This window comes from Hyaena hyaena, unplaced genomic scaffold (assembly GCF_003009895.1).
Source record: "Hyaena hyaena isolate Hyena2069 unplaced genomic scaffold, ASM300989v1 scaffold_1471, whole genome shotgun sequence".
Taxonomy (NCBI): domain Eukaryota; kingdom Metazoa; phylum Chordata; class Mammalia; order Carnivora; family Hyaenidae; genus Hyaena; species Hyaena hyaena.
The window spans coordinates 277,102-301,450 of record NW_024082102.1 but is presented as its reverse complement, the minus strand read 5'-3'; the positions used below and the strand labels follow the sequence as shown (position 1 = coordinate 301,450).

Genomic DNA, 24,349 nt, shown 5'->3' with positions numbered 1-24,349 from the left:
TTCTAGGGATAATAAAAAGTCTTTCATTTCCCCTTTGTGTCATGATTAAGAAAGGTTACAGTAGTTTGCAATAACCATGGTTTTCATATTGGAAGGTGCTTCCCATTTCATCTAGCCTTATTGCACATCTTCATATATACTCATTTCATAAATGAGGAAACTAGATCCAGAAAAGGGCAGAGAGTTGCCCAGTACCATATAGTGAATCAGCAGGTCAGAATTCAAGCTATACCCTAGCTATATGACTATGAGCAAGTCACATATTGGGTTTTGGCCTCCAGGTTCTTTTTAATCCACTATATGTCCTTATCACCCTGACCTCTGTGCTTTGCTACTCCTTGGAAAATTTATTATGGATGCTAACTACCTTCTCACTTTAGGCAGGGGCTGAGTAGTAAATAAAACCCAGTAGGGGATGTTAGACCAGTCTCTGTAAATACCAGAGAAGATAACTAAGCAGTGGAGATCAGAAGGGTCTTCTGGAGGCAGGCTCTGACACACATAACCCACAAACATACATATTCTCTATTACTTAGACCCACAGATCCCCCAAAATGTCTTTCGTTCTCTCCATCAAACACTGTGTTCATGAAAAGTTTGAGAAATCTGTCCACTCTGAGGTGGTCAATGAAAAATAGAGCTCAATGTGGGATCCTTCTCAGAGGTTCTTGTATTTTAACAGGGAACAAACAAAGCAAGAGCAATAGCCTAGTTGGCTGGGTCACATACATCCTTATTGAATCTCCAGCCTGGCCCAGTAGAGAGACATGGTGCAACCCCTGTTACAGGTGAGGACACTGAGGCACAGAAAACTTCTGCATACCTCATCTGTGACCTCACCTGCATTTGTCACACCTCATTGATGTCTGTATCTTAGGCTCAGAAATTCAACTTGGGATCTCATTTAAGTATCCAGACTAGGAGGAGACAGGAGGCCACCTTGTCTAAACCTTTGAAAACCCCAAAGAAGTCTGGTTCAGATTTTACCTGGGTGGTCAAAACAGTAAGAATGTGAACATGCCATTCCTTATGTGAAGCTTGGCAAGAAGCGGGCAGTAAAGCTCCTAATAATTTTATGCTACCATAAGGATGAGGATGAGCATGAGGGTGAACAGCTGAATTTTGTGTGGCTTTCTTCTGGTTGACAAGCTCAGAGTTTTTGATGAGAGGTTGTAATGGGTCATCAGGGTCCATCTGTACTTTCTAGCCCAGACTCTTTGATATTTTGGTGGTCCCAGCTCAACCTATGCTAGAGCCAACACAGGGAAAATTTATAGCCCCTGTGCAAAGGTTTTTTTTTAAATATGTGAAAATCAACATAGTATAAAAGGCCACTGGGCATGATACCAACTCTTGACTTCAATGAAGACAGCTAATAAAAAAGAGCTAATTAAAAAACTCCGATGACATTCTCCTGAAATTTTAGATAGTTTTATGTTTTAACAAATTAACAATGGTGATAAGAGAACATTAGCAGCTTTTCTCGAGTCTCTTTGTTAACAATAACTTGAGCCTGCAGCCACAACAGGGGCTGTGGCCAAGTTTTAGCTGGCAGACCAGCAAGCCAGTATTTTACACAATGGATGACATTTCTGAAAGCAGAGACAGAGACAAACTCAGAGTCACACATGGATTCCAACAAACAAGTTTCTGCCATTTTAATTGTATTAAAAAAAAAAAAAAAAAAAAAAAAAAAAAAAAAAAGAACGAACAGAGCTCTAGCGCTTGGGGCTGGTCCTGCTGCCCAGTGGAGGCCAAGTACCATTTTAAGTACTGAAGCCCCGTTGAAAGAACTTTCAAGCAAAACTAATGTTTCTTTTTTTTTTTTTAAATAATCTTTATATGATGTGTTATTTCTTTTTTCCTTTACTTTTTCCCTCAATATTGAAAATTAATTCTTACATTTGGTTACATTGTGTGCTCCTTCCTGTGGCCAAATTAATCTCAAGGACAGCACAAGAATGTCACAACTGAGGCCCTCCCAAATCAATGTTCCAGTCTAGGGAAAAGCAGAAAGTTGTCACTGAGTGGTGAGGGGACTCTTTTTTTAGCTTGGGTTATCCCAGTGGTGGCTACTCTCAGCACCTGAGTGGCTTATGGGACAGGACAATCCCACAGGCACTTCACTGCAGGACAGTTAGCACCAAGGGCTAAGATTGGGAAAGATTGCAGGCCTAGCCTGTCTGTGGTGCAAGGAACAGAGTCCCAAAATGTAAAGCATCAGCCCGGGAGGGCACCACCAGAGAAGCAGCAACATTTTAGGATTTTCTTTCCTTTGGGGAATGTGTGTGTTTCAGTTTTTGGTGGCCAGTGGAATCTGCAGCCATAGGATAGACAGCCTCATTAATTAGTGTATATGAAGACTGTTTTAGGCTACAAGGGCTACTCAGTCCATAGTCTCTCATTTAATTCTATAAAAGGCTAAGAGACAATTGAGTAAGGAAAGGGATCAGCGCCCCTGCTATATTGAATTGGGGTTGGTAAGCAATCTATGCATATTAACTACTTTCTGGCCAAATCAAAGGGTGATGAATCAAAACTGCATCAAAGCCTATTTTTCCTTTTAAAAGTCTACTTGATAAATCTAAATACTTAACACTCAATTCTGGGGGCAGAAACATTCGAAATGGTTTGTTACCTCAGCCTAAGCATCTGAGAAGGAAGAGTGACTAATGAGTATTTTTCTGCCTTCACCTAGAAATGGTTGAAGGTTGGGAGGCTCTGGGCAGCAGACAGACCCCAGTGTCAATTTCTTAATTGAAGAAAAACATCCCTACCCATGGGCAGAGATGAACCTGCATTTACAGAGATACAACTTCTAGTACACTGACAATTTTTTTTAACAGATAAAAACACATTTGCATTATCAAAATCTTACAGAACATACCCTAAACCAAAATTAGAGCACACAGACACCCAGTAGCAAGAGCACCTCAATCATAGGTAAGTGAATTGTGTGAAATATGGAGCACTTGCTCCAGGTTCCCAAGTGCAGGAAACTGCCCTTTTCTCACAAGGATGGTGAAGAACAAAGAATATTCCTCCTTCCAAAGCTCAAGTCCCATTAGGGGGCCACAGGTTAATCATTTGGGTGGGCCTTTGGCCCCAAGTCTGGGCATCCCTTATGGAAAATCCCAGTTGATTCCAATGGGTCTTCACCACCTTTTACACATTCATCTGTCTTGGGCTAGTAAAGTGCAATACATCATGTACCCTATCCTTTCCCTCTCTGCTCCTTTGTTAGGCCTATGGGTAAGGCCCCAATAGAGGCAGAGGTCTCTTAGTTATCTGATTAACCCAGGTATCTTTTCCATTCTGAGAGAGCTTCCAAAATTTAACTGTGGCCTCTCTCACAAGTACATGGTATCTATTATGACCTGGAACCAAATATAAAGGTGCAGAGAAAGATAAAGCTATCAGAACACATTATATCTATACATATATAATTCAATTTTGAAACATGGATACAAATACTCATTTACAATATATTTTAACCTTCTGCCTTAAACCCCAGAGAGCTTTTTGTTTTGTCCAAAGTGGGCAGAAATGAGGATTTCTGCCTTCTGTCTCTTTAGTGCAAAATCTAGTCCTTTAAACGCTCCCCTTCTCAGCAAGGGCTTCACATCTTCAGATAAGATAACATGGGCACTAGCAAACACAGCGGCCAAGACAGCTCCATTTCCAGCCATGCAATAGTGGAGCTTTAAGAATTTGCTCAACAACTACAAGAGAAAAAGAAAGCTAGTTCTGCTTATAAAATCACTTAGTGAAGGACTTATAATCCTTTTTTTTTTCCAAAATTATCTTCACTTTTATAAACATGTATATTGTTGGGTAAAACCCACAAAACTCTTATATAAGTCAGTCAACAACAAAAGTCCTTTAGTCTGTCTTTGGATAGTTTACCAAAGAGGCACTAATGCTTGCTCCCTCCCTGCTCTTAAAATGTTGGTATCTTAGCAGATACAGTGTAATCTTTGGTTACATAATGTGATGCTTTCATCTCTTTGTCTTTTTTGAGGAAAAAAAAAAAAAAAAGAAAAACTACTTTCAAAGATTTTCAAAGAGATTAGTGGTAAGAAACAGACCTGCCTAGAAAAAGCAGCAGGGGTAGAAACTTCCTTTTATAAGAAAATGCACATGCTAAATGGCTTATTTTGACTTTAAGTTTGGGATTTGATCCTGTGCTTTAGCATTCCTGGCTTCCATGATCCTTTACAAGGGTTGAGCACAAAGGCCACTTCTTTGGCCCAGTGCCCTCTCACCTGGGCAAATGGCACAAGATAATTGGTAGTTGGCCTCTTGTTTTCCCAGGGCCATGCAGGGATAGTTACAGGACTGTCTTGAGAGAGTCTCATGAAGTGCAACCCTGGCACAGGGCTGCAAAGGGGTAAAAGGGAGTGGCTTGGGCTTTTGAACCTTGCAGAATATCAAGGAGCAAAGAGGGCAAGGCCAGGTCTGTGCTGTGGCTAATGAAGTGTAGTGTCGGTATCATGTGGATGATGAAACTATTTTCTCCTAAAGTGCAAATAGAATACTTCTTGCTATATATGCATATATGTATTTAAAAGTAGAGTATGGACAGAGAGGGACTCTAGCATCAGCACATTATTTCTCAACCTGGAATCACTTCAGCAACTACCCAAAGGACAGAGTGAAGCATTATTTCTTCTTTTTTAGTTCCAGCGAACATATATAAAAATATATGTATTACTGATTTTCTTTTTTCAAAGATATGTGACAGAATCCTTCAAAAACTTTCATTCTCTTTTGAAAAATAATTAACTCTCCAAGAACAATGATACTGTCTGTGGCACAGAACAGCTATGGAAACAAAGAACTCAACCCCAATTTCAGCTCAGAGGCCAGGCCTGGGATCGCTGTGCAATGAACAAGAGCTGAAACTGCCACACTACTCTTTTCTTTGACCACAGATTTTGTGACCCTGATAGCTGTCTGCTGCCTAGTACAGATGGGGCCTTCTCCCTGATGTTCCTTCTTTTTCTCTTCCTCACTCCACTGTCATCATGCACTGCAAACCTCTTTGGAGACAGTTACCATGACTTCTCTGATGAGTTATTCTCATCTTTCAGCTCACTAGGTGAGTGGATCTGGATGGCCCATCCTTCATGGGTGAGCAGAGTGTGCCACACACATCAACTCTGTACAGCAGAGTGCATGCAAAATGAGACTTTTGTCAATTACACTGCTGGGACATCAATGGCCAAAAGAAAAAAAAATCCCCCTTTTATCTGTGGGAGAACAAAGCTAAGCTAAAATCTCCTTCACTCACTGAAACTTCAGTGCAAAAACACTAGGCCTAAGGCCTTGTTTAGGCCATTTTTCACTAGTCTTGCCATTCAGAAATTCAGAGTAATTCAGTTGTTGCTGCTTTTAATTACACTGCTGTTTCACTGATTTTTGGCTTTCAAAAATGCAAAACATATATATTCATAAAGACAAGAGTCACAATTGGGACATCCATAAAGATGAAAAATTTTGAAGTCAGAGAAATAAGAAGAAGAGCATCTAGTATTTACAAGGGGAGGTATTAGAATGATATAATCAAATCCATGTACCACAAAAGATAAAAATCATTTCAAAACAGATGTGAATGAACTATTAAACTATAACCTAGTTTAACTGAAAAGAGTGAAGGATTTTTTTCCTTTAAAACAGCTAAAAGTAATCTTGTGAGCTTATATAAGCCAAATGACGTCATAACAAAGAAAACTAGAATTTGTCTATCCTCCCTCAAAGAGAGAACCTGTCAGCTTTAATTTTGTCCAGCAGTCTTGGACTGGTATATCACCTATCTTAGGTTCCCTTTTCCCTTGTTATTTAAAGAAGCTGTTTTGCAAGTTCATTTGGCTATTAATATCAACACAGAAATCAGAGAAGGAATCCCATGTAGATAATAAGATGTCACTCAGAAACTATCTTCTCAACAAGTAGAGTGAACCAACTGAAATGGGTAGCTTGGTAACTTGCCCCTAATTTCTTAAGTTTAACAGATGACTTTAAGACCTAAGTGAGGAGGCAGTTGCCAAGATGAGAAAGTAGGTGGACATTCCCCCTGAACTCAGGATTAGGGGACAATGTCAACAAAATAGAAGTGTGCCAAAGGACTGTAGGAAATCAGTGTCCCAGGAGCACACCCTGAGTTCATGGATGGCAGCCCATGGGAGCTATGCCAACCAGACCTTTCCAAAATAGGTCATGGTTCTGTAGTGTAAATGTTTCTGCCTTCCTTTGACTGAGAGGCAGCAACAAAGGTGGGGAGTCTGAGTGAGTATGGCTGATGTCAGAGCCCAGAATCAGCAGCAGAGGATGATGATGAGTAAACTGACCAGATGGTGCTCATCTGGCTTTAGATTTCGCCTCTGACAACTTTAATTTAGTAGTCAGTCTCCTTAGTTTCTTCTCTCTTCTTCCCATGACTTCTGCATGTGGATATGCTGGGTGGCAAGGAGAGCATTTACAGGGTTTCTGTTTCTAGTGCCTTCATTCTTCTCACTCTGGTAATTGAGTTTTCTCTTTAACCTTGACCTGTATAGCCCCTTTAGCTGCTCTGAAGGAAGAAGTAGGTATTTCTCCACTTGGTGGGAAAGTATCATCTCTAGGGGAAAAGGGCAAGATGCCCAGCTTGCCCAATCCCATTGATGCCTTCTTTCCAGTTTGTCTAAGGACTCCAGAGATCTGATAGTTGATGAAAGACATTTGGTTAGAAGTCTTTAAGCCTACAGGTGTCTAGAGATAGATGTCAAGACTCTTGGCTTGCTAGCCTTCTTGGTGGTAGGAGCTCTTAGCAGAGAGTCTGTGAATATGCCCAAATAAGTGGGCAAACATCACCACCATGGCTGTAACACAGTCTAGTTAAGTCCAGGCTCACAAAACACTGTAGGGAGAGTAAAAGCGAGCTTGCAGCTGCATGGCATCACACAGAAAAAATTCAGGTATTTTAAAAGTAAGGGCAAAGAGTGATCAAATCTTCAATGTCCTAAGCAGGAAAACCACCAAGCCTTCAATTCCTTTTCCTCTGATTTCAGCCCCATCCTCTTCCCTGACCCACAAATGGGAAAACAGACTTGGATCTGGATAGGGCCTTCCAAAGGGTCAGATCTCTCCTTTCTCTCTTACTGGTCGGACTCTTTAGTTGACAAAGTTTTCACTACAGAGAACATTCAATTCAAAGCTCTTAGAAAGGCTTACTGAAAGTGGAGACAGAGAGTGAGAGAGAAAAAGGATTGGATGTAGGGGAGGTATTCACATGCAGACATGTTTTCAAACAAGAAACACATTTTCAGTACAATGAATTGCACTGCAGTTAAGCAGTCTAGCCATCAGGGGCCAAGGCTGTGGGCAGGTACTGGTGACCTATCTTTCTACTTCCTCCCATCCTCTCTTACATCTGTCTCCCCACCCCCACTACTAACTCATCTTTGGGGTCATTCTGCCCTCTAATGGCAATAGCCATTGGCAGAAAAGAAAGTTTCCCAGGGAGGCCGAATTTGGAAAAAAATCAGTGACTCCCCATGGGCTTGCAATTTTTACCATAGTCTAGTCACTGTTGGTTTCTTTGAGGAATTCTGCTTGCTTATATATTTTTAAGAGGAAAAAACTACAAGGATTTTTGGTTTTAGGGGCATTGTTTGTTTTTGTTTTCCCAGACACTCTTAGCTCTCTAAACTTCCCGTGACATTAGGTGAGTAAACGTTTGTGTGGCTGGCACACAGTGCAGTGCTATAAACAAGCACAAGTTGACACTGGGACACATGAGGATCACCACAGATTTAAAGAAATACAACACCATTCAAAACATAGATAAGAGCCATGGCAGGGAGCAGAGTCTGAAAGAGCCATGGGAGGGTCAGATAGGAAGGGGAAAAAAAGAAAGGAGGAAAATAGGGGGAAAAAGTGCAGCAAATAGAACTCAGGAACATCTTCATGACATACTGAACATCAAAAGAGGAAATTCCCCAAGGCACTGCAGAGAAGTAGTGCAGAGTTGTAACAGGCAAAAGATATCTGAAAAGGGGAGTGGGGTACGGTGAGAATATGGGGGCTTCCAAAGCTTCACTGTGTGTGGAAATAGATGGGCTTGACTTTCCCAGAAAGAATCTTGGGGACTTGCACAGAGATGATTTCTGCCATCATTTCTGGAAAGTCCACGCTCACCATGTGGGACTTGATTAGCAGGTCAAAAGTGAACTGATGCAGCTCTCGTGCAATCTGTTGGGGGAACAATAAGAGGGAGAAAACAGGCTTGAGAAGGAGTTGGCTTGTGACAGGCTCTTCACCCCATCTTTGATTTCCTCCTCCTTCCCTGTCCTTGGTCCTCCCTATGTGTGTATGTGTGTGTGTGTGTGTGTGTGTGTGTGTGTTCACACACATGTACACTAAATGGTCTCCAGGGAGTTACTGAGGGCTTTCAAGAGATCTCTTACACCACTGCAAGCTCTTCAACTCAGGACGGCATGTTCCTTTTCCTCAGCACATGCACTTGAATACGCACACAAACAAACACACACACACACACACTCTTCCTCTCTCTCTCTCTCTCTCTCACACACACACACACACGCACAAACACACAAACATGATTCAAGGAAGAGGGGAAAAACATTCAGGCCTGTTTTGTCTGCCTAGAGAACTTATCTGCTCTAAACTCTTTCCCTGAGTCCCAACTGCTCTGTTCTCAACTCCTCCACCTCTTTCACAATTTCCAGGGGGCATTGTGACCCGTGTTCCTTTCCTATCCATTGCATTTTTTTCCTGGACCACACTCAAAGCCAGAGGGGAATGGAAGCATCTCCTAACAGGTGGTGCCAGATCCTAGAGGAGCATATTATCACTTGGCTCTATCAAGTTACTTCTCCCTGACGAAGCACCCTCCACTGTTTGCTTACAGGTTGCACAGAGTCCAGGAGCTTGGTGAGCTGGTAGAAGCGCCTTGAGCAGGATGTGGGATTTTTTCTCTTGCAAGCAATGATACGATCAAGTTCCTTGATGTAATTCATTCGAAGTTCATCAAAGAATTTTTGATTTTTCAGCCCATCCACTGGAACTGACGTGGGATGAAAACAGAATAGGGAGGGAAGGCATGCCCACAAAGAAGCATTAGACAAAGCACCAAGTTTGCTGGCCACAGATATGACCCCCACCCTCCACAGGGAGGGAACCATCTACTTGGTTTCCTGTCAGTTGAAGTCTGTATGCCTGGGTCCTTCAGTCTGCCAGCAAGTTCACAGAGAAAAGGCTAGCTGGACCCAATCTGAAAGGCATCAAGTAAATACAATTTACTGAGCTTTTCCTTTTTCTAGTCTTCTCATCTACACATTTCTTATGACCCGTGGTTTTATGTTGTCACAGTTCAACTCTGATTTAGACAATTAAAATATATATCTTTGAATATCAAAGTTTGCCTCCTTTTCCCCTCACATGTGCTAAGACAGCATTCTGCTTAGAAGAGACATTAAAGAATGATTACTTGGCTGCCTAATAAATCCTATCTGAGTTGCTTATATAGACCTCCTAGTATTGCTCTGCAATAAATATTAGGTGGTTCTTGCCTGTTTGTATGGCAGATCTATATAAAAGTTCAGAGGCCTGCTACAGCCAGCTCCAAAAGCCTTGTTCCAAAGAAAGACTGGAGTAAGTTGGGATCTAACAAGAGGTTGAGTTCTAGCAAAGACGACTTTCTTTGCTAAGGGAGAGTGGAAGAGGAGGGTGAATGAAGAAGGGAAATGCCTAGGAGCTGGCTTCTAACTCTCTAATCTTTTTAAAAAATGTTTAATGTTTTTAAAATTTATTTTTTTTGTTTAATAGTTTATTGTCAAGTTGGTTTCCATATAACACCCAGTACTCATCCCCACAAGTACCTTCCTCCATGCCCATCACCTCCCTTCCCCTCCTCCCCCATCTGCCCTCAGTTTGTTCTCAGCTTTCAAGAGTCTCTCATGGTTTGCTTCCGTCCCTTTCCCCCACTATTTTTCCCCTTCTTCTCCCCCATGGTCCTCTGTTAAGTTCGTCTTAATCCTCCTATACTTGCAAACATATTTATTTCTGAGAGAGAGAGAGAGAGCAAGCATGAGCAGGGGAGGGTCAGAGAGAGAGGGAGATACAGAATCTGAAGAAGGCATCAGGCTCTGAGCTAGCTATCAGCACAGAGCCCGATGCGGGGCTCGAACCCATGAACCGTGAGATCATGACCTGAGCTGAAGTCAGAGCTTAACCGACTGAGCCACCCAGGCGCCCCTCTGATTATTCTTTAGTGGAAAAAGTAGCTCCCTTCTGAGTCCCTATGACATCAGGAACATTTTTTTTTTTTTTTTTTGGTTTCTCCAGGCACTTACTAATGCTGAATAGCAGCAGTGCCTTCATGCACAAAAACTCTTGGGGGGTGATTTGGAGCCATCCAAATTCTTGAGAGAGGTGCCTCATTCGTACACACTGGCTGTACATCCGGGACTTGTGCATGCGGTACCTGGGGAGAAGACATACAGAGAAAGGGAGTAAGGGAAGGTTTAACAATAAGCCGAGAGAAAACATCTTTGGTTGCCCTCCCCAACCCAGGTTCTCCAAAAAGAGCTCACTGTTTCTCTTGGTGGTGCTTTATTGATATGGAACAAGATTGTTCCTTTTTTTTTTTTTTTTTTTTTCCCCAAAATCCTGACATCCTGATAACTACTCATCTTCCCTGGCCAGGATACAGGTTAGCACATGGAATTTCCAGGTCCCTGTGCCCCTCCTATTTCCTGAGACAGACACAGGAAAACCTAACCAAATGAACACAATGGGCCAGGCACATGGTCTCCCTGACTACAGTTCTAATATTCCAGCTAAAGCCAGAACCAGAACTTGCCTCCCAGGTATCCCAACTAGGAGAATTTCTAGGAGATAAGGTTTAGAAATCAACTTAATGTAAGGACACTAGGATTCTCAAGTAACCACAGTAGTTTATCCTGTCAGTTCCCCTATATCTTGGTGTAAATGCCATCTCCCTTGCTAGAAATTTTATCACTTAAAAAAAAGTGAAGATTCCCCATATCCCTTCAAAAATGGGTTCCAATGCTTATCAAATCAGCAAGGAAGTGTTTCTGAATGTCCAGTCTAAATGTCTTCTGAAGGTAGCCTATTCCCTCATATACTAGTTATTCTTTATCAAAGTTTGGGAGTTGTGAACACATGTGGGCTGCTTTTATTATAGTGACTTGTCAATAGATCATCACATTATCACCTATAAATTATTTAGGGAAGTTGCCAAGGCTTGAACAGTTTCTCAGGGCAGGGAGGCAGGCAACCTCTCTGTTTTATGACTGGTCATGGCAAGCCTCTAAGAAGATACAGCATCTTCTTGCAAGTTGGCCTTCCTGATTTACAACATTTCAGAAATCGTGTGTGTGTGTGTGTGTGTGTGTGTGTGTGTGTGTGTGTGTGTGTGAGAGAGAGAGAGAGAGAGAGAGAGAGAAACTGATTTTGTATCTTGTAAAGAAAGGAAACAGAAGTCAACACCCACTTAAGCAGTGAGGAAAAAGACCTCCTGGATTAGGCTTGAAGGCTGTGCTTTGACATTTTGGTCCTCAAACCACTAGCTTTGTCCACAGGTTAAACAGCTCTGGTACTATTTGGGTGGAAGCCCAACACCCTATCTCAAGAGAGATCTGGGCTGGCCTAGAAGAAAATGGAAGGGGGAAGATGGTGTATTCAATTCAGGCTGGATACCAGCTACAAAGAGAAAGTGTTTAGATAGTATCACAAGTCAACTGACCAAAACAATGTTGCTCTAAGGCCCTTCACAGCCTAGAGAATTTTTTAGTAAGATCTGGTTGATCCTGGGACCTAACCCTACTGTACTTCTAAGCTTCTGTTGATGATAACACTATAGTATTTTTACCACTAAAATCATGGTCCAAATGTGCAAGATTGATGTAACACTGCTGCAGACCCCAGGGACAGAGGAATGTGGGGAAAAGAGAAGAAAAGGAGAAAGGCAAGAGAAGGAATTCAGAGGGGAAGGTAACAAGAAGGAGAAAGAACAAAAAGAGTAGGGAGAGAATTAATGGTAAGGAAAGAGAGAAGAGTGTGGAAGGCAGAAAAGGGGCAGGAATGGAATTTAGGAAGAGAGCAGAGGTAGATGAGAATAAACGACAGTGAGAAGAAGACATGACAATTGGAAAACACTGAGCACAGTGCTTCATAAATAGTCAGTGTTCAATAAATGACATGTAAGAAGGTGCCATTATGATGCTATTCTCCATTCTACAGATGATAAGACTGATGTTTAGAGAAGTTAAGTAATTTATTCAAGGTCACACAGCTAGGGTTCAAGCCCATTAACCTCATAACATGTGTTCTCCACAAATAGGGGAGGAGGAAAGAAGAAAGCAGGGCTTACAACAGGGTTTGGTGTCAAAGAGATCAGGAAATGGGTTGGCTCAGAGATCCTGTCTTACTGTTTGGGCTTCAGTTTCCATATTAGTATCTTGAGGAGGCTAGCAACAATTAGTGGCTTTCAGCTGAAGGGTACAGCCTCCCTACTGGGTGCTAGATATATATAGGGGAAATTTGGGCTGTTACAGTAACTGAAATCCTATTTGGTATTTCGTAGGCAGGTACCAGGGATGTTAAACATAACATATTCCAACATGCAAGAACATCCTACATCCTACACAATGAAAAATTATTCCTCTGAAAATGTCAACAGCATCCCAGTTGAGAAACATTGGTTTATGGGGCGCCCGGGTGGCTTAGTCGGTTAAGCGTCCGACTTTCGCTCAGGTCATGATCTCGCGGTTCGTGGGTTCAGGCCCCGCGTCGGGCTCTTTGCTGACTGCCAGCTCAGAGCCTGGAGCCTGTTTCAGTCTGTGACTCCCTCTCTCTCTGACCCTCCCCTGCTCACGCTGTCTCTCTCTCTCCTAGAAATAAATAAAAAGCATTAAAAAAAATTAAAAAAAAAGAAACATTGGTTTATATATTTACAGAGATTCTATGAGCTCTAACATAGTGCTTCCTATATGAGGAAGGGGGGCTTTGTTGTTTCAGGAGCCCCGAGGCTTGATGGACTTAGGACTCTGTCCCTGTGGTGCCTTCTGAAGAGACACATGTGAGTGGGCCAGAAAGCTGAGAAGGGGTGCCACATTACCTACACAGAGGCAGAAAAGGAAATGAGGATTTATAAAACAATAATTATCATTTGCAAAGGTTCAAGGACTCTAGATGGGGCAGGTTGTGCAGAAGCCCAGGGTATTAATTCAATCATTGGAGGGCAGCAGGAAGGTAGGGGTTAGAGTTAAACAAGAAGAGGACTTTTAAAGGCCTGCCCCAGAAGATGGCATCAAAGGTAACTCTTTGGAGATCTGTAAACCACTAAGCAGGTTGTGCCAAAAGCCCAATGGTTATTCTTAGCTTCTGGCTACCAGGGTTGGCTGGGTTGGAAGAGGGCAGCTGGGGATACTCATTTTCCCCCATATGGCCCTGCTGTACTGGAAGGAACCAGTAGCCTGTACATTTTATTTTAAGGCTCTTCTGGGTTAGAGGGCTGGAGGGGAAGGAAGGTCAACTCCTGCCCTGACCAAAAGGATTCTCTGTGGTGAGACTAGCTCAAGGTCCTTGGGAAGGTTATTTTTGGCCAGCTCCATGCACAATGCTAACAAGGGACCTCAAACAGCAGGCATAGAGAAGATTATCACAATTAGGAAAAGAGTATCAGAAAGACACTTCTCTTATTTCTTGCCTATTATTGGCCAGGCATTTTACATCCATTAGCTCCCATTTTAGTCATCATAACAAACCATTTAAGAAAGTTATATTTTATTAACAGACAAGGAAACTGAAGGTCAGAGAAGTTATTTCTTACCCAAAGACAGTGATGCAGGATGTTATAGAGCAGAGAGTTTAGCTGAGAAAAGTATAATTCCAAAATCTGGGCCCTTGGCCTAATTCATGAAGGATAAATAGAGCTAGTGGCAGGGCAAGCATTAATTAAACCTGTTTTAAAGAGAAGGGAAGTAGCTGGGCCAATGTTACATGTCCAGAGAATGGTGGAGCTGTTTCTCCTTGTCATCTACAAGGAGGCAGTATAGGAATTGTTATACAGACATACTTTGAATTCTGCCACCAACATGCCTTGGGTGAGTAACTTTATTCTGCTGAGCCTGAATTTCCCCATCTGTTTAAAAAAATACCATCTGTAAAAAGGGGAAATGAGGTTATCATGAGGGCTCAATGGGGAAGGATTTAGAAAGTGGCTGGTATAGGGCCACCTGGGTGGCTCAGTCGGTTAAGCGTCTGACTTCGGCTCAGGTCATGATCTCACGGTTCGTGGGTTTGAGCCCCGCGTTGGGCTCTGTGCTGGCAGCTAGCTCGGAGCCTGGAGCTGTTTCAGATTCTGTGTCTCCCTCTCTCTCTGCTCCTCCCCTGCTCATGCTGTCTCTCTCTCAGAAATAAACATTAAAAAAATTAAAAAATAAGAAAGTGCCTAGCATAGACTTGGCACAGAGGAGTTGCTCAACAAATGGTGAATGGCAGTAGCCCTCAGTGGTAGGAAAGGGACCACAGGAGCCATCTTCTACAACTAGAGTCCTTTGACAATTCCCTAGTTGTTTTACATTGAAGGAGAGGGCACTTGACTTGAGGTTGAGACAGTCTATAAAGCAGGTCAGAACCATGGCCAAAATACTAGGTTTTGGATGGGAAAGGAATGGCTCAGCACCAACCCCCACCCGTTGCTTCCCATTATGCGGCCTGTAACAAGGGCGAAGCCACCTCAGACTGGGCAGGCTGGCTGGAGCCTCTACTGCCTCACCTATAGGTCAAATGGGCCACCCCCTACCATTCCTCCCATTACCATCATCACCACCAATCAGGTCTGGCCCAGATGTTATATTTATGTGAGTTCTGGGCCCATGAGCACTTACTCATTGAAAACCAGGTCAGGGGCGAAGTAGAGCATCCTGGAGTTGACATTGGTGAAAGATCGCCAGCCCATGGCAAACACCATAAGTCCCATCCAGGAGTACTGAATGACTGCCATCTGGTCATCCACGTGCAAGTTGCGGAAGCCTGAAGATGGGGCAGAGGCAGTGGTCAGACTGGGCAATGATGGGCAGAGTGAAGTCCCAGCCATCTGCTGGGCTGAGAATTGCTGGAACTCAGATGGCTCCTGAGGAGCACTGGGGACCATCAATACTGAGGAAAAGGGGGAGAAGAAACTATATGGTGGGGATAATATTCTTTGCTTTCTACCTTACTGAGCTACTCATATGAGATGATGATGATGGAGGCAAAAAATGGTACTGTCAGTTGGAAGAGAATAATAATCTAACACTGCTTATAATGAGTGAACTCTTTTATGTTACTTATATTTATTCATTTAATCTTCACAACAATCCAATAAATTAGGTTCTATGAGTAGCTCCATCCTGTGAATTAGTAAAAATGAATCATGGAAAGATCAAGAAACTTGTCCAAGATTGTAAGGCTAGTGACTGGCAGACCACATTCCAAAGCCAAGCAGTCTGACTCCAAAGCCTGTGCTCTTGATTAGTATGCCTTTCTGAAGATGTGTAATAACAATTTCTCCTATATGAACAGCACTTTTCACCTTACAAATATCTTTTCCAGCTATAATATTATTTTCCCTTCTAACAATCCTGGGAAATGGATATTATTACATATCAGTATACGTTGGAATGCATTTGATACCCACTGCCTTCTCTATACCACCTTCAGGCTCTCTTTTCTCTGATCCTCTTTTGGATGCTCACTTCCTGTACACTGTTTTCTACTCAACAAGTAACCGGGCTCTGCTAGTTTCCTACTCTACCATTTCTGCCTACTATCATTATTATACACAAATAAGTTATTTATGACCTGCCTCCTTAGACTAATTTCTTGCCACTTATCTTTTCATAATTTAGGTTCTAGTTACAATGAAAAACTTAGTTTGCTGAACACATCATACTTTTTCATGCCTCTGTCTCTCTGATATCTCTGCACAGTCAGTTGCCTTTATCTAGAATGTATTCCTCCCTCCCTAGGCTTTCCATATGATAAATACCTATGCATCTTTCAAATTTTCACTGAATAGCTACTTCCTCTGTGAAGTCTTTTCTAACTTATCTAAGCAGAAGACTTAATAATTCTTCTTACACCTTCTTACTGAACTTTGTGTAGCTTCACCCAATTACAACACTTAATACACAGTATTGGAATTTACTTATGTACACACCTATCTCTTCCACAAGACTTGTAAGATTCTTGAAAACAGGAACCATCCCTATTTCATGTTTTCTCATTAGTACATTGCACAGTTCAGATAGTTGAGTACACATTTTTGAAATATTAATTTAATATTTATTATTTAATTTAATAGTAATTAAGAGGACTAAGGACTCCCATTTTTTTCATTTTATAAAATGGGAATCAGATGATCTCCAAATTATCTTCCTTAATCTCAGAGAACCGAAGCCACTAGATGCTACTTCCACAATACCACAGAGAGAGATCAAATGTAGCTATATTCTTCTGGAGGTTTTCAGACAGTTGGATGCTTAGAAAATCAACTCAGACCTCATCTCCTACTAGTATCTCAATTCTCTTTTCCCCAGAAGATCCAGAATTATCAGAAATTTTGTTTTGCTATACCTCATTAGGAATGCTTCCATTAATTTTGATACAGTTTCTAAGTTTCCTGTTGATGACCTCCTTTACCCTCACAATAACCCTAGAGAGCAGAAAATGTGACAATCATTTTGCTAACAAAGAATTTGAGGGCTAGAGAAGTTAACGGACTTCCCCAGGTCACGTAGTCTATGTGTGGCTGAATTGGGACTAGAATCTAGGTGTTCTAATTCTCTTCAGGGCTTTTTCCACTCTACTGCTGAAGGACACAGCTCAAGAACTACCAAGTTCATGAGCTTTTTGGAGCCATAGGCCAAGGTCTGAAGTGTACACTATCTAGACATGTTCTGCTTAGTTGATGCTTGCCTACCCCAAAACCCCATTTCCCCTCTCTTCTCCTCCCCTCCCCTCTCCTCCCCTTCCTTCCCTCTTTTCTTTCTCCTCTCCCCTCCCCTTCCATCTTCTCTCTCTCCTCTCCTCTATCTTCTCTGTTCCAAGCCTATCAGACATCACAGATTCTTGAGTCCTCATATCACCACCAATGCAGCTCAACTGATTGACTATAATCATAGCTCCCAGGCCTGAGCCTCCCATCTTCATTGTAGTGATACACTGACAGACTAGCTGAATCCTCAAACCCCAGAGTATTTCCAGACAGAAGTCACTTCTGTAGCACAGAACTTTTGGTATTGACTCTTCCTAGTAGGACACAAAAAGCAGAGATCGAGGATGGAACATCTCTTGGGGAAAGGGTCCAAGAGCTTGAAACCTGAGCCTCTGGAGTGGAAGTAAGCAACAACTTGGCTGCTGACTGTGTGAATAGGAAGATGTGTAAGGAGAATGAGGATTAAACTGTATAAGTACTAAGGAAGCTGTCAATACTGATGCATTTTTCACTCCTTGAGATGCCAGAGAGCTAACAAAAAGGAGAAAAAAGGGAAAGCTTAGTTTGACTGTAATACTAACTGTAATAACACTAATGGTCCTTACTGAGACCTGCTTATTAGCACTCAATCCTAATTACTGTGCATACATCAGCAACACAGCAGGCTAATCTTCCTATAGGTCTAATATGATTACAATATCTAACTCTGTTTTCTAAGGCCCAGTCTTTGAAGTTGCCTGCTCGGATAGCATGACTATTAAGTAAGGAATGACTTGAGGAAACAGTAGCTCCAGCCTCTAGGTTTCCTTCAGCATACCTTCACTTAACATCTCTTTGGTACTATGTTAGGCTATTCTGGAGAAATGAAGAGGAGTTATTCTCAGGTTTTGAAACATAGCAAACACATTAGGGAGCAGAGACAGCTTCACTGAGATTCTGTTTTCTTGATAAAATTTAGTCAATTATAATTTCTTAGCAATCTGTAGTGGAAGCCTATAGTCCCATGTCAAGTCTGGGAGAACATGTCCAAAGAAAGGCCAGCTGGGAAATCTTTGGTGCTCTAGTGCATTCAACAACTAAGGTCTTCAAATAAGATAATTCATCCCTGGGACCCGTGCAGGAGCTTCTAGGCAAGGCTGGTGGCAGCTTAAATTGATTTTAGTGAAAGCAGTGACTTTAGCATTCAAGCCTCATAATAGTGACCCATTATTTACACAGCATCTACTATTGCTTTAGCTACTGTACTAGGTCCTCTTTATATCTAATCACTAAATTTCAAGTTAGTTATTGTTCTACCATCTCTACAAATGAAAAAACAAAAGCACATGTAGACATGTGATTAGCTCAAGGTCACATAACTAGTATATAGCTAAGATTCCAAATCAGAAGCATCAGATTACAAATGTACTGAAAACAATCTACTCACGAATCCTCAATTGATAGTTATTATTTATTAAAGTCCAGGTACTATACTAGGCAATTTACTTATATAATCTCCATCACAGAAAACTTAAAATAACAAAATTTATTCGAGTAGATGCCTAGCACAGTGGCTCACACAGGACAGGAACTCAATCTGTTGAATGAGCAAATAACTAGAACTAGTAGGTAATTATCAATAATATGTATAACAAGAATTCTTTTTTTTTTGGATGACAATTAATCACAGAAATTCTTTTTTTTCCTTTTATTTTTATTTTTATTATTTTTAATAATCCTTTGATGTAACATACCTTATTTCTTTTTTTATTTTTTACAAATAGTTTATTGTCAAGTTGGTTTCCATATAACACCCAGTGCTCATCCCCACAAGTGCCCTCCTCCATGCCCTTCTCCCCTCCCCCCCACATCCATCAGTCCTCAGAGGCAAACCATGAGAGACTCTTGAATGCTGACAACAATTCTTATAAATGTGGTAATTAGATTATTTTGAAACTGCTATTTTAAATGACTCAGGGTCAGAGATCATTTCCTTGTATGAGCTATGGTGAACTGATACTGACTTGCAGACTTGTTAATGTTAAGGAGAGGGCTTCAGATTCTGGGGGTTGGACTGAGTAAAGCCAATGACTCCAAGTCATACAAATTCTGTCATAATTATTTGCACTAGGTTATTGTTAACACCACCCAATTAGGAATCAGGGAATGTGAGCCTAAATTCTGGCTCCAATTTGTTAAGTAACCAAATGGAATAAAGTTAGTTAACCTCTCTGAGCCTTGTCATTTAAAATGGAAATAGTAGCTCATATGCTTAACAGGACTGCTCTGATGATTAAGTGGAATCACATCTATGAGCAGCTTCTCTCTCCTATGAAATAGAATAATTTTGGTGGTTGGCAACAGCTAGGAAAGACTAAACTGATTTTTGTTACACACATGGTATCAAGACATTCAGCTGAATGAGTAATAAGAATTAAAAAAGTTTCTTATGCTGAGCAAAATAAGTCAAGCAGAGAAAGACAGATACCATATGCGTTCACTTATAAGTGGATCAGGAGAAGCCTAACAGAGGACCATGGGGGAGGAGAAGGGAAAAAATAGTTGGGGAGAGAGAGGGAGGCAAACCATGAGAGACTCTTGAATGCAGAAAACAAACTGAGGGCTGATGATGGTGGGGGAGAGGGGTAGGGGGATGATGGGCATGGGGAGGACACTTGTGGGGATAAGCACTGGGTGTTACATGGAAACCAACTTGGCAATAAACTATAAAAGAAAAAAAGAAAAAAACTATTGAAATATCAAAAAAAAGAAACTTTCTCTTTTATTCCTTTTTGTATTTTTTGCTCCCTTTGTCAACTCTCTGTTTTGGCACACACAGTGCATACACAACCGGAGTCCCTGGGTCTTCCCCCCAGTGATCTTATTGGCTAGTCGACCTCAGCTCTTCAAGCAGGTAAGGTGTATGACTGGGTCTTGTGAGTTAAAAAGACAAAATAGAGGCTTGATAGCCAACATGCAATATCTTCAAAGGCAGCATCCAGGTGGGCTTGGATGAGGCTTTAGCCCCTCCCTGTAAATCCCAGAGCTTCAGAACTACAGGGGCACTACACAGACTATGGGTAAAGTGGGATGAAGAGACTTGAAATCAGGAGGGGACTTGGGCTCAAGTTCTGCCCCTGTTACTTTCTGACTGTGTACCTGTAGGCCAAGCATGCCAGTTCTTAAAGCTTTAGTGTTTTTATCTATAAAATAGGAAAAAGAATCCCTACTTTATAGCATTGTTATGAAGGTCAAATCAGGTAATACAAATGAAACTGATCTATTCACCATAAATTTCCATCTGAATGGCAGTTGTTCTTAGAAAGCAGGTTAATCTTTGACTCCATAGCAAGTTAAGGTTGTCCATGTTTCAAAAGAATCTTTGAGTTATAGAATTTTGGGATAAAGAATCATTAAAGAGTTTATGCTTCATTTGTTTCCAAACTGTGTTCCTGAGGTTTCTCTCAATAGTGAGGGAGAGGCACTGGCTTTAAATCAAGTAGCTCTACTTGGACCTATATACAGTGTTTTAAGAAATAAAGAGTTTGGCTGCTAAAGGAGAGTTGTGAATGCTTGGATAAACAAACTCTGAGGTTTCTTCATATATTCTAATAATATTCTAATATTCTAATAATCAGACCTGTTCGAATTTCAGATGGCCTAGGTAGAAAGTGAGTTCCCCATCACTGGAGGTAACCAAGCAGAAGGTAGACAGATACTTTGTATTTCTTTCACTATCACCTAATATTTCCTCCCACTAGAATTCCTAAGGCAGTTTAAAGACCACTAAGAGTTTCTTGAGGCAAAATTTGAAAACCATCAATTTAGTCCAAACTACTCCTCACACAATATAGATGAAGAAACTGAGACCCAGAAAGGGAAGGGGTTACACAATGAGTTACCAGCACAGCTAAAATTAGAACCTAGGTGTTCTAACTCTCAATCCTTTCTTTCTACTATATCATATTAGAAGAGTAACTAAAGATAATATTGAAGACAAAGTATCAGTCAGGCTCAAAACTATCTTTGCAGGTGAGCCTATGTGTGCACACGTAGAAGAGTATCTTAAGGCATAAAAAGGTATGTCCACGTGATCTGTGATTATGGGAAATTTGCTGACCATGTATGTGGGTTGAACATGCAAACGTGATTGCTGTATGCTGATGTGAGGAATATGGGATACTCCATAATGCTGCTCTTCTCCTTGATTTATTAATTTTCCTTATTTTTAAAATGGAAATTATACCAATCTCTCCCCTCCATAGGATTATAGTGAGGACTGGATGAGTTAATTGGTAGGGAAGTTAACTGGTAAGGGCAATTCACTAAATATAATCTCCCTTATCCCAAGCCCCCACTTTCCATTTCCTTACCAGGCAGGGCCTTGGCCCACTTGACCACATGTACAAGTTGTCTTTCGCCCAATTCATTAAGGCTAGAGAGCAAGGCTGCAAAGGAGTCAGGCTGGTTGTTGTCATGTCCAGCACATACCACGCCTGGCTCAATGGCTTCCAGAACATTCAGAAAGATGGGCTGACACTCATAGCCTTCAATGTGTGACACAGTCAGCTTCTGGGTTGGCTCCTCAGTGGGGCTGGTGGCATTGGAAGTCTCCCCTTCCTCCTGTAGTTTCAGATTACCAAGTTTCTTCAGCTTCCGGGCTATTGGGAAGGAAAGGAAACTTGGATTTATTATCAATGGCCAAACACACAACTCAGCTACCCTGTTAGAAAAGTTGACTAAGCTAAGAAAATAAAGATGTTCATTCTCTCTGGTCACAGAATCTAAAGTCCATAAGGACAAGTGCTCAGTTTAAACACTGGTTGAATGAATGAATTATTCATCATTCCAAATTCCTACTAAACCCAAACTTTCTATATAATGGAATACTACATGGCAATAAGAAACAATGAAATCTGGCCATGTGTAGCAACATGGATGGACCTTGAGGGTGTTATGCTGAGTGAAATAAGGCAGGCAGAGAAGGACAAATATCATATGTTTGCATGTATAGGAGGATTAGGAGGAACTTAACTGAGGACCATGGGGGAGAAGAAGGGGGGAAATGGTGGGGGAGAGGGAGAGAGGCAAACCATGAGAGACTCTTGAATGCTGACAAAAACTGAGGACTGATGGATGTGGGGGAGGGGGGGATGGGCATGAAGGAGGGCACTTGTGGGGATGAGCACTGGGTGTTATATGGAAACCAACTTGACAATAAACTATTTTTTAAAACATAAAATAAACCCAAACTTTCATATCTTTCTTTCTCCTCAGTCCCACTCTGGGTTAATAAATGGGAATTTTCTCATGTTACAGCATTTCCTATTGAACACTATAACAGCTTCAGATATTGTCAAACATTACACCCATAGTTGAACATACACTGTTACATACATATTGATTTCCCTTTTTAGCAAAGGGAAGATTAGGAAGCTAAAGGGCTGAAATCCCCAGTATTATCCAAAAACTAACAGAATGTCCCTAACTCTATATTCCGTAAAATTGGAACCATACTAAGAGGCAGACATCAGAAAGGATGATAGAAATAGCAGTATTTAGGGGCGCCTGGGTGGCTTAGTCGGTTAAGCGTCCGACTTTCGCTTGGGTCATGATCTCGCGGTTCGTGGGTTCGGGCCCCGCGTCGGGCTCTGTGCTGACTGCCAGCTCAGAGCCTGGAGCCTGTTTCAGTCTGTGACTCCCTCTCTCTCTGACCCTCCCCTGCCCACGCTGTCTCTCTCTCTCTCTCTCTCTCTCTCTCTCCTAGAAATAAATAAAACATTAAAAAAAAACTTAAAAAAAAAAAAGAAATAGCAGTATTTAAAACAATAATCTCAAACTCAAACCTGAAGAGCCAACCTCCCCCTGTGCCTGCATACGCACAATTTATATAGAGGTCTTTGGGCATCCTGATGTTTATTTTGTGTTACTTTCCCTAGCATTTATACTGGCAGAAATGTAAATATTTGAAAAGGTCATATCTTTGAGGCCTAGGATAGGCAGTTGTACTGGGGAGAACCATAAACCACTTTATGTTTAATCCATTTAAAATAACAATAAGTAAAAAAAATAAAACAGAGAAGTTGATTGCTCAATTTAAATGGATAAATAGAACAAAACCTGTTTCTGTTGATATATTGTTGATATGTTTCTGGATCATATAGAATGATCTGGACTGACTTCTGGATATGACTTTCAGTGCTAATTAGAAAAATAAGTCTTGCAAAGTCCAATAATAGCGCAACTCAGTAAGTCAAAGCAAGAATGAATCAAATGTTTGGATCAACAAGTAGAATATAGGAGAAGTAAGTGGTGGGGTTAGTGGTGTAAGAGAAACACAGAGAACTTAGTGTAAAATAGCCGGCAAGAGTGCAAGATGACACTGTCCAGCAATCATTTCTGCAGGGCTTGCACAGTCAGTATTAAGGAGATATGCACACACACTGTCAACTCTCATCCCCCACCTCTACCAAGGGCACAGGATGGAAGGTATGGGTCCATCTTCTCTCAGATCTAGAGGCCTGGTCCCCAAAATATCTTATGTGGTGAACCAATTGATGACATGGGTTCTTGTAGGCATTTGCACACTTTAGCAGTGCCTCCTTGATCTGTTCCCTTGGTACAGTTAGTTTCTAAAGGTAGAAACTCTCATCACTAGCAGTTTCTGGCTTTGAGCTCAGGAGCTGCCAGACCATGTCTGCCCCATTCCATACTGAAAGAGGACAGAGATGTAATTAGCCCTATGCCTGAGGTAACTATGAAAAACAAAGGTAGCTATTTTTTCAGGGTCTTCTATGTGTCTCACTTCATGAACACATTACATCATTTAATTCCACATGATCTTAGGAAGTTAGCAGTATTTTCTACCCCTGTTTTATAAGTGAGTAAACTTAGGAAGCACAGCCATCAAGAAAGAGAACCCAATAACTTGAACCTGGCTTGCTGACTACAAAGATTATGCTCTTTCTACTGTATCATGCTGCTCCTCAAGGTCTCTGATGCCTGAACCCTACTTCTAGACAAACAGCAGAGTTGAGGAGGGGAGCTGGGCTTATATTCACTCTGACTTCCATCCTCACCCTTGACTCCAAACGTCAGTAATGAGTATCAAATCCAGAAGGGAAGAGGTAGGAAACTATGAAAACATTCCAGCCATGTGCCCAAAGTAGAAACAGGTTTTGGGGCAGTATAATAGCCTAAAAATTCACAGCATGACAAAGTAGGAAAGGCCAACAGAAATCATCTCATCCAGGAGTCACAGATTCAAAATACCTTCAGGGTCTACATAGGCAATGTAGTGGTGTGTGCTTGTCTGTGTGTGTATATGTGTGTGGGTGTGTGTATATAGGAGAATGGTAGGAA

The 24,349-nt window shown here is 41.5% G+C and overlaps 1 protein-coding gene across 1 annotated transcript in view; it reads right to left on the bottom strand.

Annotated features, from left to right (window-relative positions):
* Nucleotides 1-7,776: 7,776 nt before the first annotated feature.
* The window catches only part of AR (androgen receptor), a 176,978-nt gene continuing 160,405 nt past the window's right edge, over nt 7,777-24,349 (bottom strand). Inside the window, exons 4-8 of the mRNA XM_039223851.1 lie at nt 21,361-21,648; nt 14,919-15,063; nt 10,356-10,486; nt 8,910-9,067; nt 7,777-8,232 (exon numbers count right to left, since the gene is read on the bottom strand). Coding sequence (XP_039079782.1) covers nt 8,077-8,232; nt 8,910-9,067; nt 10,356-10,486; nt 14,919-15,063; nt 21,361-21,648 — 878 coding nt within the window. The 3' untranslated portion in view covers nt 7,777-8,076. The remainder of the gene's footprint in view (nt 8,233-8,909; nt 9,068-10,355; nt 10,487-14,918; nt 15,064-21,360; nt 21,649-24,349) is intronic.